Source organism: Ranitomeya imitator, chromosome 2 (assembly GCF_032444005.1).
Source record: "Ranitomeya imitator isolate aRanImi1 chromosome 2, aRanImi1.pri, whole genome shotgun sequence".
Taxonomy (NCBI): domain Eukaryota; kingdom Metazoa; phylum Chordata; class Amphibia; order Anura; family Dendrobatidae; genus Ranitomeya; species Ranitomeya imitator.
In genome coordinates, this window is record NC_091283.1 from 157,249,665 (window position 1) to 157,268,548 (window position 18,884).

The 18,884-nt window shown below is 47.2% G+C and overlaps 1 protein-coding gene across 2 annotated transcripts in view; it reads left to right on the forward strand.

The window, feature by feature from the left end:
* CFAP77 (cilia and flagella associated protein 77) overlaps positions 1 to 18,884 on the forward strand; it is a 170,463-nt gene that overhangs the window by 130,931 nt on the left and 20,648 nt on the right. For both annotated transcript variants that reach the window (XM_069747582.1, XM_069747581.1), the window contains exons 4-5: positions 13,144 to 13,249; positions 17,266 to 17,367. In XM_069747582.1, coding sequence (XP_069603683.1) covers positions 13,144 to 13,249; positions 17,266 to 17,367 — 208 coding nt within the window. The remainder of the gene's footprint in view (positions 1 to 13,143; positions 13,250 to 17,265; positions 17,368 to 18,884) is intronic.

Below are 18,884 nucleotides of genomic sequence, written 5' to 3' on the forward strand. Positions count from 1 at the left end.
AGCGTGGATGTCCTGCTGAGCTGCAGCACCCAGGCATCAGCTGGGTGGAGGGACAGGTGTCGCCATTGTTCCTGGGGTGATGGGAGAGAGAAGAATGGTGGACTGGTTCACTTTAAGAGGTAATCGGACATTTTATCCATCCGTCTGGATGTCTGTCCTAACTTATTTTGGGAGCAGGTAGATGAGATCCTGCCCCTCCAGGTCACTGCTGATGCGGTATGTCAGCCTCGTGACTGCTGTAGTGTGCACATTACACATTAGTGCCGACTCTGGGCCATAGCACCATCCTGTACGTATAGGCGAGAACCTTTCTCCTGTGATGCATGGAGCGATTACTTAGGGACTGAACTGCAATTTTATGTGAGCTCCTTAAGGCTTAGTTCACACCTTGTGGATTTCAGTTTACAAATCTGCAGTGTTTCTGCATCTAAATTTCCAATTTGTTTCTTTCCCTTCCTTTCTTGTAAGCTTTGTGGCTTCCATCATCATATCAATGCAGGAGCTCAGACAATCGCAGCTTCTAAATGCTTAAATGATCTGAGCTTGCTCTGGTTACGGCTGTTACAGGCGGATGCCGGCGGTATAACACTGCTTCATAAACCCGCATCCGGACTGTGTTGTCCTGTTATGTCAGGATGCAGGAAGGGGTTCACTGAGCCCTCCTCCACTTTACTGGGATTGTAAAATACTGTAATGTCTACATGCATAAAATCCCAACCCGACCTAAAGGAGTGTTACGCAGATATTGTATATTATTTAGGGACCATATGGCGGTATTATTGTGGGCTGAAACTAATGTGATATATATATATATATATATATATATATATATATATATATATATACAGTACAGACCAAAAGTTTGGACACACCTTCTCATTTAAAGATTTTTCTGTATTTTCAGGACTATGGAAAATGTACATTCACACTGAAGGCATCAAAACTATGAATTAACACATGGGGAATTATATACTTAACAAAAAAATGTGAAACAACTGAAATTATGTCTTATATTCTAGGTTCTTCAAAGTAGCCACCTTTTGCTTTGATGACTGCTTTGCACACTCTTGGCATTCTCTTGATGAGGTTCAAGAGGTAGTCACCGGGAATGGTTTTCACTTCACAGGTGTACCCTGTCAGGTTTAATAAGTGGGATTTCTTGCCTTATAAATGGTGTTGGGACCATCAGTTGTGTTGAGCAGAAGTCTGGGGGATACTCAGCTGATAGTCCTACTGAATAGACTGTTAGAATTTGCATTATGGCAAGAAAAATGCAGCTAAGTAAAGAAAAACGACTGGCCATTATTACTTTAAGAAATGAAGGTCAGTCAGTCTGAAAAATTGGGAAAACTTTGAAAGTGTCCCCAAGTGCAGTTGCAAAAACCATCAAGCGCTACAAAGAAACTGACTAACATGAGGACCACCCCAGGAAAGGAAGACCAAGAGTCACCTCTGCTTCTGAGGATAAGTTTATCCGAGTCACCAGCCTCAGAAATCGCAGGTTAACAGCAGCTCAGATTAGAGACCAGGTCAATGCCACACAGAGTTCTTGCAGCAGACACATCTCTACAACAACTGTTAAGAGGAGACTTTGTGCAGCAGGCCTTCATGGTAAAATAGCTGCTAGGAAACCACTGCTAAGGACAGGCAACAAGCAGAAGAGACTTGTTTTGGGCTAAAGAACACAAGGAATGGACATTAGACCAGTGGAAATCTGTGCTTTGGTCTGATGAGTCCAAATTTCAGATCTTGGGTTCCAACCACCGTGTCTTTGTGTGACGCAGAAAAGGCGAACGGATGGACTCTACATGCCTGGTTACCACCGTGAAGCATGGAGGTGGAGGTGTGGGGGTGCTTTGCTGGTGACATTGTTGGGGATTTATTCAAAATTTAAGGCATCCTGAACCGGCATGGCTCCACAACATGTTGCAGTGGCATGCTATTCCATCCGGTTTGTGTTTAGTTGGACCATGATTTATTTTTCAACAGAACAATGACCCCAAACACACCTCCAGGCTGTATAAGGGCTATTTGACCAAGAAGGAGAGTAATGGGGTGCTACGCCAGACCTGATCCCAATCGAGATGGTTTGGGATGAGCTGGACTGCAGAGTGAAGGCAAAAAAGCCAACAAGTGCTAAGCATCTATGGGAACTCCTTCAAAATTGTTGGAAGACCATTTCCGATGACTACCTCTTGAACCTCATCAAGAGAATGATACCAACCCTGGGACCGCAAGCTGCCGTGGACTACAACGGGCCTTCGGAAAGGTGAGTATATGTTTTTGTTTTTTTTTTTCACCTGTGACAAACCTGGCTGGGCAATATACTACGTAGCTGGGCAATATACTACGTGACTGGCCAATATACTACGTGGCTTTGTGCTGTATACTACGACACTGGGCAATATACTACGTAACTGGGCAATATACTACGTAACTGGGCAATATACTACGTGGCTCTGTGCTGTATACTACTTCGCTGTGCAATATACTACGTCGCTCTGTGCTGTATACTACGTCACTCGGCAATATACTACGTCACTGGGCAATATACTACGTTACTGGCCAATATACTACGTGGCTCTGTGCTGTATACTATGTAACTGGGCAATATACGATGTAACTGGGCAATATACTACGTAACTGGGCAATATACTACGTAACTGGGCAATATACTACGTAACTGGGCAATATACTACGTGGCTGGGCAATATACTGCGTAACTGGCCAATATACTACGTGGCTGCGCAATATACTACGTGACTGGGCAATATACTACGTAACTGGCCAATATACTACGTGGCTGCGCAATATACTACGTCACTAGGCAATATACTACGTAACTGGGCAATATACTACGTAGCTGGGCAATATACTACGTGACTGGGCAATATACTACGTGGCTGGGCAATATACTACGTGGACATGCATATTCTAGAATACCCGATGCGTTCGAATCGGGCCACCATCTAGTATATATAGTACAGACCAAAAGTTTGAACACACCTTCATTTAAATATTTTTCTGTATTTTCATGACTATGAAAATTGTACATTCACACTGAAGGCCTCAAAACTATGAATTAACACATGTGGAATTATATACTTAACAAAAAAGTGTGAAACAACTGAAATTATGTCTTATATTCTAGGTTCTTCAAAGTAGCCACCTTTTGCTTTGATAACTGCTTTGCACACTCTTGGCATTCTCTTGATGAGCTTCAAGAGGTAGTCACCGGGAATGGTTTTCACTTCCCAGGTGTGCCCTGTCAGGTTTAATAAATGGGATTTCGTGCCTTGTAAATGGGGTTGGGACCATCAGTTGTGTTGTGCAGAAGTCTGGTGGATGCACAGCTGATAGTCCTACTGAATAGACTGTTAGCTGCTTTTTTTCTTGCCATAATACAAATTCTAAGTAAAGAAAAAAGAGTGGCCATCATTACTTTAAGAAATGAAGGTCAGTCAGTCCAAAAAAATTGGGAAAACTTTGAAAGTGTCCCCAAGTGCAGTGACAAAAACCATCAAGCGCTACAAAGAAACTGGCTCACATGAGGACCGCACCAGGAAAGGAAGACCAAGAGTCACCTCTGCTTCTGAGGATAAGTTTATCGGAGTCACCAGCCTCAGAAATCGCAGGTTAACAGAAGCTCAGATTAGAGACCAGGTCAATGCCACACAGAGTTCTTGCAGCAGACACATCTCTACAACAACTGTTAAGAGGAGACTTTGTGCAGGAGGCCTTCATGGTAAAATAGCTGCTAGGAAACCACTGCTAAGGACAGGCAACAAGCAGAAGAGACTTGTTTGGGTTAAAGAACACAAGGAATGGACATGAGACCAGTGGAAATCTGTGCTTTGGTCTGATGAGTTCAAATTTGAGATCTTTAGTTCCAACCACCGTGTCTTTGTGCGACACATAAAAGGTGACCGGATGGACTCTACATTCCTGGTTCCCACCGTGAAGCATGGAGGAGGAGGTGTGATGGTGTGGGGGTGCTTTGCTGGTGACACTGTTGAGGATTTATTCAAAATTGAAGGCATTCTGAACCAGCAAGGCTACCACAGCATCTTGCAGCGGCATGCTATTCCATCCGGTTTGCGTTTAGTTGGACCATCATTTATTTTTCAACCGGACAATGACCCCAAACACACCTCCAGGCTGTGTAAGGGCTATTTGACCAAGAAGGAGAGTGATGGGGTGCTACGCCAGATGACCTGGCCTCCACAGTCACCAGACCTGAACCCAATCAAGATGGTTTGGGGTGAGCTGGACCGCAGAGTGAAGGCAAAAGGGCTAACAAGTGCTAAGCATCTCTGGGAACTCCTTCAAGATTGATGGAAGACCATTCCCGGTGACTACCTCTTGAAGCTCATCAAGAGAATGCCAAGAGTGTGCAAAGCAGTCGTCAAAGCAAAAGGTGGCTACTTTGAAGAACCTAGAATATAAGACATATTTTCAGTTGTTTCACACTTTTTTGTTACCGTATATACTCGAGTATAAGCCGACCCGAGTATAAGCCGATCCCCCTAATTTTGCCACAAAAAACTGGGAAAACTTAATAACTCGAGTATAAGCCTAGGGTGGAAAATGCAGCAGCTACCGGTAAATGTCAAAAGTAAAAATAGATACCAATAAAAGTAAAATTAATTGAGACATCAGTAGGTTAAGTGTTTTTGAATATCCATATTGAATCAGGAGCCCAATATAAAGCTCTATAAAGTTTGATGGCCCCGTAAGATGCTCCATAATAAAATATGCCCCATATAATCCTGCATAAAGGTTAATAATGGCCCCATAAGATGCTCCATAGACACATTTGCCCAATATAATGCTGCACAAATGTTGATTATGGCCCCATATAGTGCTGCACAAATGTTGATTATGGCCCCATAAGATGCTCCATACATTCACTTGCCCCATATAGTGCTGCACAAACGTTGATTATGGCCCCATACAGACACTTGCCCCATATAGTGCTGCAGAAACGTTATGGCCCCATAGATGCTCCATACAGACACTTGCCCCATTTGCTGTTGCTGCGATAAAAAAAAAATCACATACTCACCTCTCTTTCGCTCAGGCCCCCGGCTCTTTCAGTATTCACCTGACTTCGTTCCGGCGCCGCTCCATCTTCAGCGTCTTCTGCACTGACGTTCAGGCACTAACCACGTCACTGCGCCCTGTGACCTGAGCGTCACTGCAGAAGACGCTAAAGACGGAGCGGCGCCGCAACGAGGAGCAGGTGAATATCGCGCAGCTATGCGTTCCCCTCCCCGTTATACTCACCTGCTTCCTCGGCGCTGCAGCTTCTTGCTGTACTGAGCGGTCACCGTTACCGCTCATTACAGTAATGAATATGTGGCTCCACCCCTATGGGAGGTGGAGCCGCATATTCATTACTGTAATGAGCGGTACCATGTGACCGCTCAGTACAGGAAGAAGCTGCCGGCGCCAGGGAAAAGACGTGCAGGGACCGCGCCAGGAGCAGGTGAGTATAATTAGGCAGCCCCCGCTCCCCCTCCCCTGCCGACCCCTGGGTATGACTCGAGTATAAGCCGAGAGGGGGACTTTCAGCCCAAAAAATGGGCTGAAAATCTCGGCTTATACTCGAGTATATGCGGTAAGTATATAATTCCACATGTGTTAATTCATAGTTTTGATGCCTTCAGTGTGAATGTGCAATTTTCATAGTCATGAAAATACAGAAAAACCTTTAAATGAGAAGGTGTGTCCAAACTTTTGGTATCTACTATATAATTGTCTAAGGGTCACTTCCGTCTTTCTGTCTGTCTGTCACGGATATTCATTGGTCGCGGCCTCTGTCTGTCATGGAAATCCAAGTCGCTGATTGGTCGTAGCAAAACAGCCACGACCAATCGGCAACGGGCACAGTCCGGTGGCAAAATGGCCGCTCCTTACTCCTCGCAGTCAGTGCCCGCTCCGTACTCCCCTCCAGTCAGCGCTCACACAGGGTTAATGGCAGCGCTAATGGACCGTGTTATGCCGCGGTGTAACGCACTCCATTTACGCTGCTATTAACCCTGTGTGACCAACTTTTTACTATTGATGCTGCCTATGCAGCATCAATAGTAAAAAGATCTAATGTTAAAAATAATTAAAAAAAAAAAAAAATCGTTATATACTCACCGTTCGTCAGCCCCTCGGATCCAGAACAGGCCTTTCCCGCTCCTCGCGACTCTCCGGTGACGGCTCCATGCATTGCGATCTCGCGAGACCGCAATGCACTCTTCAGACTGGAGTGCGCGAGGAGCGTCGGTAACCGCTTCGATCCGGGGGCCAACGGAAGGTGAGTTTATAACTATTTTTTATTTAAATTTTTTTTTTAACAGGGTTTTGATGCCCACATTGCTATATACTGCGTGGGCTGGGCAATATACTACATATGCTGTGCAATATACTACGTGGGCTGTGCAATATACTACCTGGGCCGTGCAATATACTACTTGGGCCGTGCAATATACTACGTGGGCCGTGCAATATACTACGTGGGCCGTGCAATATACTACGTGGGCCGTGCAATATACTACGTGGGCCGTGCAATATACTACGTGGGCCGTGCAATATACTACGTGGGCCGTGCAATATACTACGTGGGCCGGACAATATACTACGTGGGCTGTGCAATATACTACGTGGACCGGGCAATATACTACGCGGCTGTGCAATATACTACGTGGGCCGGACAATATACTACGTGGGCTGTGCAATATACTACGTGGGCCGGGCAATATACTACGTGGGCCGGGCAATATACTTCCTGAGCCGGGCAATATACTATGTGGGCCGTGCAATATACTACGTGGGCCGTGCAATATACTACGTGGGCCGTGCAATATACTACGTGGGCCGGGCAATATACTACGTGGGCCGGGCAATATACTACGTGGGCCGTGCAATATACTACGTGGGCCAGGCAATATACTACGTGGGCTGTTATATACTACGCGGCTGTGCAATATACTACGTGGGCCGGGCAATATACTACGTGGGCTGTGCAATATACTACGTGGGCTGTTATATACTACGCGGCTGTGCAATATACTATGTGGGCCGGGCAATATACTACGTGGGCCGGGCAATATACTTCCTGAGCCGGGCAATATACTACGTGGGCCGTGCAATATACTACGTGGGCCATGCACTATAATACGAGGCCGTGCAATGTACTACGTGGGCCGTGCAATATACTACGTGGGCCGTGCAATATACTACTTGGGCCGTGCAATATACTACGTGGGCCGTGCAATATACTACGTGGGCCGTGCAATATACTACGTGGGCCGTGCAATATACTACGTGGGCCGTGCAATATACTACGTGGGCCGTGCAATATACTACGTGGGCCGTGCAATATACTACGTGGGCCGTGCAATATACTAAGTGGCTGTGCTATATACTAAGTGGCTGTGCTATATACTACGTGGCCGGCCGCGAACAATCAGTGACAGGCGCCGTCCAGCCGCGAATTAGCGCGGGATTTGAACCACGCTTCGCTAATTGGTCGCGGCCGGCCGAATCCTGTGTATTAAATGTGTTCTAAAATCTTCATAAATAAACTGCATACATATTCTAGAATACCCGATGCGTTAGAATCGGGCTACCATCTAGTGTACTATATAGTATATGTAATTATTTTTCAGATTTTAAAGGGGTTGTTTAGCGCTACTTACTTCTGAATCGGTGGCGAGCGGTGCAATGACTTTTATGACCCTGTACACCTGACAAAATGTCTGCGCGCCTCCCCACAGGTGATTGTGGTCATTGGCACCTCCGATGTAAAGGTGAGGTGATAATAGCTGGTTTGGCCAACAGCCTGGTTTATCAATAAGGATCGGGTATAGTGTAATTCAACACGCCAAATCATACTTTGTACACGTTGCCCCAACGCGGGTCGACATTTCATACTTCCGATAGATCATCTCTTGCCAAAATCGCCCCATCAGGCCGATACATACGGTAAGTCTAATGTGTCTGGCACTATGGAGTCACAATATGGTCCTGCCGTACAGCATCTCCTCTTGCTTTATATGGAGGTGCACGGAACTTTCTTTAATATGCAAGGTTAATAAAATTTCAATAAATATAATAGGAAATTCTATATAAAAAAAAATGTTGAATCTGGCCCGGGGGGGGAGGGGGATGTCACAAGGACCCCTGTAATCAGATAAGAAAGAGGACGTACTGGGAGTTTGTACCAGAGAATAAAATACAAAAGTGAAAAATCCTGACTGGGACTCGACACATTTAATTGTGTCACTTTGTAGGGTCTGTCAGGTGACCCCCGCCCCATGTGTCATCATAATCAGGAGATCCGACCTTGCCCCCCTCCCCAGTCCGCATATATAGATATTGTAATGGTATTTTAACAAAACAGTTGTCTGGAGCGGACGGCTTATCAAGAGCTAAATAAGGGCCGCGGCATGAGCCGAATCGCGCTGGAAAGGCCTCAGTGCTGTCATTGATTTCCTCGCAAGAAGAAAATTGCCTCTGGCTACTGAACCAAATTAGTAGTCACTGATGACCAATTATTTTTGCCCACAGTGAACGGAGAGGCATACTAAGAATCCAGTTTGTCAGACCCAAGGCTCGCTGCTCAAACACCTTTCAAGGCGCGTTGTATTTCTCCTCCCTCCCAAGCCTCTGATGACTCCTCGCCTCTCCCGAACTTTTTCTTATATTTTTATTTTATTTTATTATCTCCAAGTTTTAATGAGCTGGCAGATATGATGATGACCTGCCATAAACGGCGCCCCTTCTATCCTCGGCGGAGCCTTATTTGGCAAGGAAGGCGAGCGAACACACAAATCCGAAGTGTCAGCTTTCACACAGGCATGCGCACAAGCCTCGCAAGCAAGGTGTCAGTTTAATGCATTCTCAGATTAGAATGTTTCGACTTTATGGCCGCCCCGGTGCCCAATGCTCCAAGTGGATGGGATCCGGCATTTGTTTCTAGTCACTTGCTTCACCTTCTCGTGGAAGTCGGGGGGTGCAGTGAATGGAATATCTGCTGTGCCTGGAGAGTGGGCAGCTGCAGGGTTAAACCTGCACAAGGACAAAGCTGTTCCTCTGGTGGAGTATGAAGATACACGTAATACCGCCATACCATGCTAATTAATATTGATGCTCTGCCCATCTAAAACTGCCATCTGCAGCCCACATACCTCCATTTAGTGCCCAAATAATTCCACATTATTCATACTTACATCCATGGTGGTTCAAGGAGAATCATTGAATCTCTGGGGGAAGCCCCCCGGCCAACATGAAATCCCAGTAGGCTGCCTAATTACAGAAAGTATTAGCTAAAAAAAACGGGCATGGGGGACAAGTCCAATAGACATCTCCAGCCTGTGTTTCTCCATCCAACTTGCAGCTTGATTGGCATGAACCACACTAAGCTGGGCAGGAGTCAACTGGGAGAGAGCCGCCCACCGGGCTCTTCTTTACATGCTCCTCGCTTCCTTTGGCTCTCAAACGATTAGTAGAAATTTGCTTGGATGGTCAAACCCAATAGGACAGGTGAGGAATTGGTAGGGTCTCACCAACCACTACCCCAATGTTATGGAGCAGTGGACAAAATTCACGACCATTGCTCCATGATGACCGTTTAGTGTCCTGTTCTTAGCATCAGTGGGGACCCAAGTAGTCGGACCTGGGTCCTCTTTCCTGTGGAAATATAATTTTAATGTTGGCAATAACCCATTCATTTCCATAATCGATATAAAGATTTAAATCCAGGACATCCCCTATAGAGAACCAGGGTGGGGGTCTTGTGCCATCCAGGAGTGTTACCGAGCCCCTCTCTGTTACTCTGCTCACTTTCTCTATGTGCCCAGTAGCACAACAGTAACTATCAGGATAGCAGCAACTAAAGGTGCCTATACCGACCCAGCTGGTGGGCATTATCCCAGTACTGTGACACCACGGAGTGAATTATTACTATACTGTGCCATCACCACGTACACTGTCCCTGTGCCATGCTATCACTTTGTGCCTCATCTCTGTGCTGTGACATCACCTTGTGCATTGTCCCTATTCTGTGCCATCATCGCATGTGACCTCAGTGTGCATCATCTCTATTCTGTGACTCCACTGTGTTCTTTGTCACTATGTGCATTATCACTATTATTATTATTTATATAGCACCATTGATTCCATGAGGAGGAGTTACATACAAATTACAGATTTCACTTACAGTAAGCAAACTAACAATGACAGACTGGTACAGAGGGGCGAGGACCCTGCCCTTGCGGGCTTACATTCTACAGGATTCTGGGGAAGGAGACAGTAGGTTGAGGGTTGCAGGAGCTCCGGTGTTGGTGATGCTTCAGTAGTGATGAGGCGGCAGCGGGGTCAGTGCAGGCTGTAGGCTTTCCTGAAGAGGTGGGTTTTCAGGTTCCGTCTGAAGGATCCGGATGTGGTTGATAGTCGGACGTGTTGGGGTAAAGAATTCCAGAGGATGGGGGATATTCGAGAGAAGTCTTGGAGGCAATTGGATGAGGGGCGAATGAGTGTGGAGGAGAGAAGGAGGTCTTGGGAGGACCGGAGATTACGTGAGGGAAGATATCGGGAGATTAGTTCAGAGATAAATGGAGGAGACATGTACATTATCCCTTTGCTGTTATATCACTCTGTCCATCATCACTGTGTACATTATACCTGTGCGGTGACATCACCCCGGCTATACGTTATACCTGTGTGGTGACATCACTGTGTGCATCATTACCATGTGCATTATCACTGTGCATTATCCCTATGTGGTGACATCACCCTGGCTGTACCTTATACCTGTGCTGTGACATCACCCCGGCTGTACGTTATACCTGTGCTGTGACATCACCCTGGCTGTACGTTATCCCTGTGCGGTGAAATCTCCCCGGCTGTACGTTATACCTGTGCTGTGACATCACCCTGGCTGTACGTTATACCTGTGTGGTGACATCACCCCGGCTGTGCGTTATACCTGTGTGGTGACATCACCCCGGCTGTGCGTTATACCTGTGCGGTGACATCACCCCGGCTGTACGTTATCCCTGTGCGGTGACATCACCCCGGCTGTACGTTATCCCTGTGCGGTGAAATCTCCCCGGCTGTACGTTATCCCTGTGCGGTGACATCACCCCGGCTGTACGTTATCCCTGTGCGGTGACATCACCCCGGCTGTACGTTATCCCTGTGCGGTGAAATCTCCCCGGCTGTACGTTATACCTGTGCTGTGACATCACCCCGGCTGTGCATTATACCTGTGCGGTGACATCACCCTACCTGTACGTTATACCTGTGTGGTGACATTACCCCGGCTGTACGTTATACCTGTTGTGCTGATTGTTTTTCATGTCCTGAACTGCCTGCTGAAGGTGGTCCTGGTGGTGTGGGGCCCCTTTCTTACTTGTTGCACAGTAGTGTCATCATGGTCATTAGTCTTGTGGGTCTAATGGTTTAGAGGCCTCTGGAGGCCATTGATGTGAGGGGTTATACGTGGGAATTAGCCCTTAGGACATTGGTCTAGAGAAGCGTCCTCCTGGGGTGACTGTGAAACATGGAGGTGTGGAGCCCCATCATCTGCACTATGTCCAGTCCTGACTTAGCAGCTCATCCCTTTACTCCACAGAGCAGGACCATCATCTGGTTTCTACAGATTATGGAGTGCTGCAGAGGGATGATTAATGCAGCCAATGTGGTTAAACACCAGCGAGCACAAAGGCTGCAGCTGATCCACCATGACATCTGGTCACCAGCAGCTTAGTAGACAGCGCTGGCATCGGGCATGTCTCTTGTGATGTGGGGTGGCTCTGTGGTGTACAAGCCGGGCCCCCCCCTTATCTGCATCATTAGGATTACACGGCTATAGATTATCTAACTGCTGTACATGCAGAGTGCAATGATTAATATCAGCCACGGCGGGGGTGACACGCACAGCTCTGCTACATCCAAACGCAGAAGAGACACCATGAAAGGTCTCAGATCTAATGCAGAAGAGATGACCTTTATTGTAACAATATAATACTGCCACAGAGGTCACAGGGCGAGTAACAATGTATCACTGAGTCCCAGAGTGTACAAAGTACCGTAGCTTCAGCTTTAAAGGACCTGAAGCTTATAATGGCTAAAAGTTTACAATGGCTGATAACAGAGAGTAATTGTACTCACCTGTCCTACAGTCACCTCCCCTAGTAATGGCTGATAACAGAGAGTAATAGATTGTAGTCACGTGTCCTACAGTCTCCTCTCCCCAGTAATGGCTGATAACAGGGAGTAATAGATTGTAGTCACGTGTCCTACAGTCTCCTCTCCCCCAGTAATGGCTGATAACAGGGAGTAATAGATTGTAGTCACGTGTCCTACAGTCTCCTCTCCCCAGTAATGGCTGATAACAGGGAGTAATAGATTGTACTCACCTGTCGTACAGTCACCGCTCCCCAGTAATGGCTGATAACAGAGAGTAATAGATTGTACTCCCCTGTCCTACAGTCTCCTCCCCAGTAATGGCTGATAACAGGGAGTAATAGATTGTAGAGCAAAATAGAAGAGAAAATCCAGCTTCCAAGAATATCAAAATTTATTAAAGATAAAATCCAAGGTCCAAAAACATAGTTCACAGGAGAGGAGATAGCAGCATGCTACGCGTTTCGAACACTAGGTTCTTTAATAAATTTTGATATTCTTGGAAGCTGGATTTTCTCTTCTATTTTGCTCTATTGTCTCACGTGAAGACTGCACGTTATCCGGGCTTCCCCACAACAAATGCCTAGTAGGTGAGCTGGTTTTTCTTTATATTTTTTTTTTCCTTTTAGTAATAGATTGTACTCACCTGTCCTACAGTCACCTCTCCCCAGTAATGGCTGATAACCGGGAGTAATAGATTGTACTCATCTGTCCTACAGTCTCCTCTCCCCAGTAATGGCTGATAACAGGGAGTAATAGATTGTACTCACCTGTCCTATGGTCACATCTCCCCAGTAATAGCTGATAACCGAGAACATTAAAAAAAAAAGTCATGGCTCCTTGGTCATAAGTTGGTGTAACTGCTTTCGACCCCACCCTATTGCCCATTGGCCACGCCCTCTTGCCAGTCGGCCTCCGATATACGAGCTCCTTGGATCTGACTCCTCTCGTCTGTTTCAGGCCGTCCACACCCATCTACGACCTCATGGAGCACAAGTACCAGCGGCTTTGGCTCGAGCAGCAGCGACAGGCTAGTGAGGCCTTGCGCCTCCTGTCCAAGGAGAAGGTAGGTGACCGCCTGGGAGGACGCTTCTGTATGAGGGTCCGGGTTACTATCGGCACCAGCAGTGCAGCCCTGTAGTGAACATCACAAATCTTATTTCTATGCAGAGATCTGAGGCTTACAATTTCAGGATTAAAGCCTGAGGCTGCACTACTGAGAGACTGACTGCATGGTTCCTGCCTAACAAATTGTGCCTAATGGCCACCCACATCAATATGTGCACCCTCTCTAGCTTTACCGGTAGCATGCGTGCGCGGTGATCTGGACGGGACTTAGAGTCTAAGTAGTGCAGCCTCAGGCCCTGGGCCTCGATATGCAATTGGTCATATCTTGGCCGAGAAGTAAGATCTGAAGAAGCGGTGTTCACGTGTTTAATATGCAGTTAAAGGTCGTGTTCTTTAAGAAGAAAATTTGTGCACCCAGGTTTAGTTTGTGGGAAACCGCATGCCTCTAGATCTCCAGCCATCGCTCACTAGGCTCCTCCAGGGGCAGCACGGCCTGTAGCATTCAACTTTTCCTAGTAATGGAATCACAAAAGTGGGATCCTCGACTACGAACTGAACATCCCCTTTAAGATCCCCTCCCCCACCCTGAATCCTATTACATAATAACAGCACTTGAGAGATATATTTTAACTAAATTGGTGTAATAAGTGTTAACCGGGATTAACGGTGGAGCGGTTAGGGGGATAAAGACGTTTTATGCCGGTCCGAGGCCTCTGGTAATATTTAAATAGCCCTTAAGAGCGGCCAATGACTGGTTTATATGGTAATGGCAGGAATAAGAGGCCGCTAATGGGGTAATAAGCGATGGCTGTGGGAGTTTACGGCATCTGCAGATGATGCTTTATGGTTTGAGTGCAGGGAGGCTCGGCTTGTCTAATTAGCAGCAAATTTACCACTGCCCTGTCAGGAGATTATATATGGCCGCAGGAGAATGGGGGGCATTCTTTAATATGACAAGAAGTGGGTTGTGTACAGAGCGGGGGAAGGGAGCAGACCCTCTAATGCAAGACCCCCAATCGCTAATATGGAGACGGCGAGATCACCAGTCACTGAACAGCCGAAAGTGGTCAACACTGATATGGCAAACCTAGAGCAGTGACCATATATACAGTGGGGCAAAAAAGTATTTAGTCAGTCAGCAATAGTGCAAGTTCCACCACTTAAAAAGATGAGAGGCGTCTGTAATTTCCATCATAGGTAGACCTCAACTATGGGAGACAAACTGAGAAAAAAAAATCCAGAAAATCACATTGTCTGTTTTTTTTAACATTTTATTTGCATATTATGGTGGAAAATAAGTATTTGGTCAGAAACAAAATTTCATCTTAATACTTTGTAATATATCCTTTGTTGGCAATGACAGAGGTCAAACGTTTTCTGTAAGTCTTCACAAGGTTGCCACACACTGTTGTTGGTATGTTGGCCCATTCCTCCATGCAGATCTCCTCTAGAGCAGTGATGTTTTTGGCTTTTCGCTTGGCAACACGGACTTTCAACTCCCTCCAAAGGTTTTCTATAGGGTTGAGATCTGGAGACTGGCTAGGCCACTCCAGGACCTTGAAATGCTTCTTACGAAGCCACTCCTTCGTTGCCCTGGCGGTGTGCTTTGGATCATTGTCATGTTGAAAGACCCAGCCACGTTTCATCTTTAATGCCCTTGCTGATGGAAGGAGGTTTGCACTCAAAATCTCACGATACATGGCCCCATTCATTCTTTCATGTACCCGGATCAGTCGTCCTGGCCCCTTTGCAGAGAAACAGCCCCAAAGCATGATGTTTCCACCACCATGCTTTACAGTAGGTATGGTGTTTGATGGATGCAACTCAGTATTCTTTTTCCTCCAAACACGACAAGTTGTGTTTCTACCAAACAGTTCCAGTTTGGTTTCATCAGACCATAGGACATTCTCCCAAAACTCCTCTGGATCATCCTAATGCTCTCTAGCAAACTTCAGACGGGCCCGGACATGTACTGGCTTAAGCAGTGCGACACGTCTGGCACTGCAGGATCTGAGTCCATGGTGGCGTAGTGTGTTACTTATGGTAGGCCTTGTTACATTGGTCCCAGCTCTCTGCAGTTCATTCACTAGGTCCCCCCGCGTGGTTCTGGGATTTTTGCTCACCGTTCTTGTGATCATTCTGACCCCACGGGGTGGGATTTTGCGTGGAGCCCCAGATCGAGGGAGATTATCAGTGGTCTTGTATGTCTTCCATTTTCTAATTATTGCTCCCACTGTTGATTTCTTCACTCCAAGCTGGTTGGCTATTGCAGATTCAGTCTTCCCAGCCTGGTGCAGGGCTACAATTTTGTTTCTGGTGTCCTTTGACAGCTCTTTGGTCTTCACCATAGTGGAGTTTGGAGTCAGACTGTTTGAGGGTGTGCACAGGTGTCTTTTTATACTGATAACAAGTTTAAACAGGTGCCATTACTACAGGTAATGAGTGGAGGAAAGAGGAGACTCTTAAAGAAGAAGTTACAGGTTTGTGAGAGCCAGAAATCTTGATGGTTTGTTTCTGACCAAATACTTATTTTCCACCATAATATGCAAAAAAAATGTTAAAAAAACAGACAATGTGATTTTCTGGATTTTTTTTTCTCAGTTTGTCTCCCATACTTGAGGTCTACCTATGATGTAAATTACAGACGCCTCTCATCTTTTTAAGTGGTGGAACTTGCACTATTGCTGACTGACTAAATACTTTTTTGCCCCACTGTACCTGTGCCTAGAATTACATCCTGTAGTATACTCCAGAGCTGCACTCACTATTCTGCTGGTGCAGTCACTGTGTACATACATTACATTACTGATCCTGTACTGATCCTGAGTTACATCCTGTATTGTACTCCAGAGCTGCACTCACTATTCTGCTGGTGCAGTCACTGTGTATATACATCACATTACTGATCCTGTACTGATCCTGAGTTACATCCTGTATTATACTCCAGAGCTGCACTCACTATTCTGCTTGTGCAGTCACTGTGTATATACATTACATTTCTGATCCTGTATTGATCCTTCATTGATCCTATGTACATAGTGACTACTACAGCATGATAGTGAGTGCAGCTCTAAGGTATAATACAGAATGTAACTCAGGAACAGTAATGTATGTACACAGTGAGTGCAGCTCTGGAGTATAATCCAGGATGTAGCTCAGCATCAGTACAAGATCAGTAATGTAAGTACACAGTGACTGCACCAGCAGAATAGTGAGTGCAGCTCTGGAGTATAATACAGGATGTAACTCAAGATCATTACACAATCAATAATGTATGTACACAGTGACTGGACTGCACCAGTAGAATAGTGAGTGCAGCTCTGGAGTATAATACAGGATGTAACTCAGGATCAGTAATGTAATGTATGTACACAGTGACTGCACCAGCAGAATAGTGAGTGCAGCTCTGGAGTATAGTACAGGATGTAACTCAGGATCAGTAATGTAATGTATGTACACAGTGACTGCACCAGCAGAATAGTGAGAGCAGCTCTGGAGTATAATACAGGATGTAACTCAGGATCAGTACAGGATCAGTAATGTAATATATGTACACAGTGACTGCACCAGCAGAATAGTGAGTGCAGCTCTGGAGTATAATTCAGGATGTAACTTCAGTAATGTACTGTATGTACACAGTGACTGCACCAGCAGAATAGTGAGTGCAGCTCTGGGGTATAATACAGGATGTAACTCAGGATCAGTAATGTAATGTATGTACACAGTGACTGCACCAGCAGAATAGTGAGTACAGCTCTGGAGTATATAACACAGGATGTACAGTGTGTTTAGTGCAGCACAGGTTGCAGGTGACAATGCGAGAGATTCCAGTAATTTTGGGGCATTGCCCTTTATGCCATTCCCTTCCATGCTGCAGTATATCGGTGATTGTGAACACTGGGATGTACATGCCCCGGTATTGACATGTAGCAGTAAAGGTGGGTGCTGCGGCCATGGGTCAAATTGGTGCCCAGGATTTTCCTCCTGATTTCTGACCTCTTATCTCCTCCTCAGATCCGGCAGCGGAAGGTTCAGGACACGAGAACCACAATGCTCAGGAAGTACCAGCCCCCTATGGACCCCGCTCCTCTTTGGAAGCTGCCTCGGTTTGAAAAGGTTTGTGGAAATTTGCCGCTTTCATTAGAAAGGTGTAAGTGGCTCGTTTTGCTCTAGTATTGTAGTCTCATGACCTCTGCTTGCTGTCACTGAATGAGAAAATCTCTGGGTTACATCTAGAGGTTGGAAACCTGCACTGCTACATTGTAAGAAGCTCCATCAGCCCCTCAGTGTCCTTGCTCCTTTCACCTCCTGTGCGACTGATCCCCGCGTCAGTAAGACTCGTACGCCATCAGTGAAATCTGGTTGTCTGTAGCAGCCAGGATCAAGCTGACAGACACGAGCCCTTCCGAGCGGCTGCCCATAAACCCGAGCTGTCATCTATCCCACGAGGTTTTCCTGCCGCTTCCCTTCATGACAGGGCTGACACTGACAGCCCTGTCCTGTCATGATAAAGGAGGCCTCCGCTGCCAGGAACCTTCTTCCACCTTGATCCGCTCCATTAACATATGTCAGCGATCATTTATGTGCCCCTGAGATGACGCCACCGCTGCGGCTTCTGCTCCGTACAGAGGCGGACAGATTGAGGGAGTCTGCAGGGGGCAGATGTCAGCGCCAGTTATCCTCACCCTGCACCTCTACATCTATGCATCTCTGTGATGTATGTGTCTACCAGCCGGGCGCAGAGATGGCCCTTCACACAGAGGACTGGCACAGAGACAGCCCTTCACACAGAGGAAGGGCACAGAGACGGCCCTTCACACAGAGGACGGGCACAGAGACAGCCCTTCACACAGAGGACGGGCACAGAGACAGCCCTTCACACAGAGGATGGGCACAGAGACGGCCCTTCACACAGAGGACGGGCACAGAGACGGCCCTTCACACAGAGGACGGGCACAGAGGCGGCCCTTCACACAGAGGACGGGCACAGAGACGGCCCTTCACACAGAGGACGGGCACAGACGGCCCTTCACACAAAGGACGGGCACAGAGACGGCCCTTCACACAGAGGACGAGCACAGAGACGGCCCTTCACACAGAGGACGGGCACAGAGACGGCCCTTCACACAGAGGACGGGCACAGAGACGGCCCTTCACACAGAGGACGGGCACAGGGACGGCCTTTCACACAGAGGACGGGCACAGAGACGGCCCTTCACACAGAGGACGGGCACAGAGACGGCCCTTCACACAGAGGACGGGCACAGAGACGGCCCTTCACACAGAGGACGGGCACAGAGACGGCCCTTCACACAGAGGACGGGCACAGAGACGGCCCTTCACACAGAGGACGGGCACAGAGACGGCCCTTCACACAGAGGACGGGCACAGAGACGGCCCTTCACACAGAGGACGGGCACAGAGACGGCCCTTCACACAGAGGACGGGCACAGAGACGGCCCTTCACACAGAGGACGGGCACAGAGACGGCCCTTCACACAGAGGACGGGCACAGAGACGGCCCTTCACACAGAGGACGGGCACAGAGACGGCCCTTCACACAGAGGACGGGCACAGAGACGGCCCTTCACACAGAGGACGGGCACAGAGACGGCCCTTCACACAGAGGACGG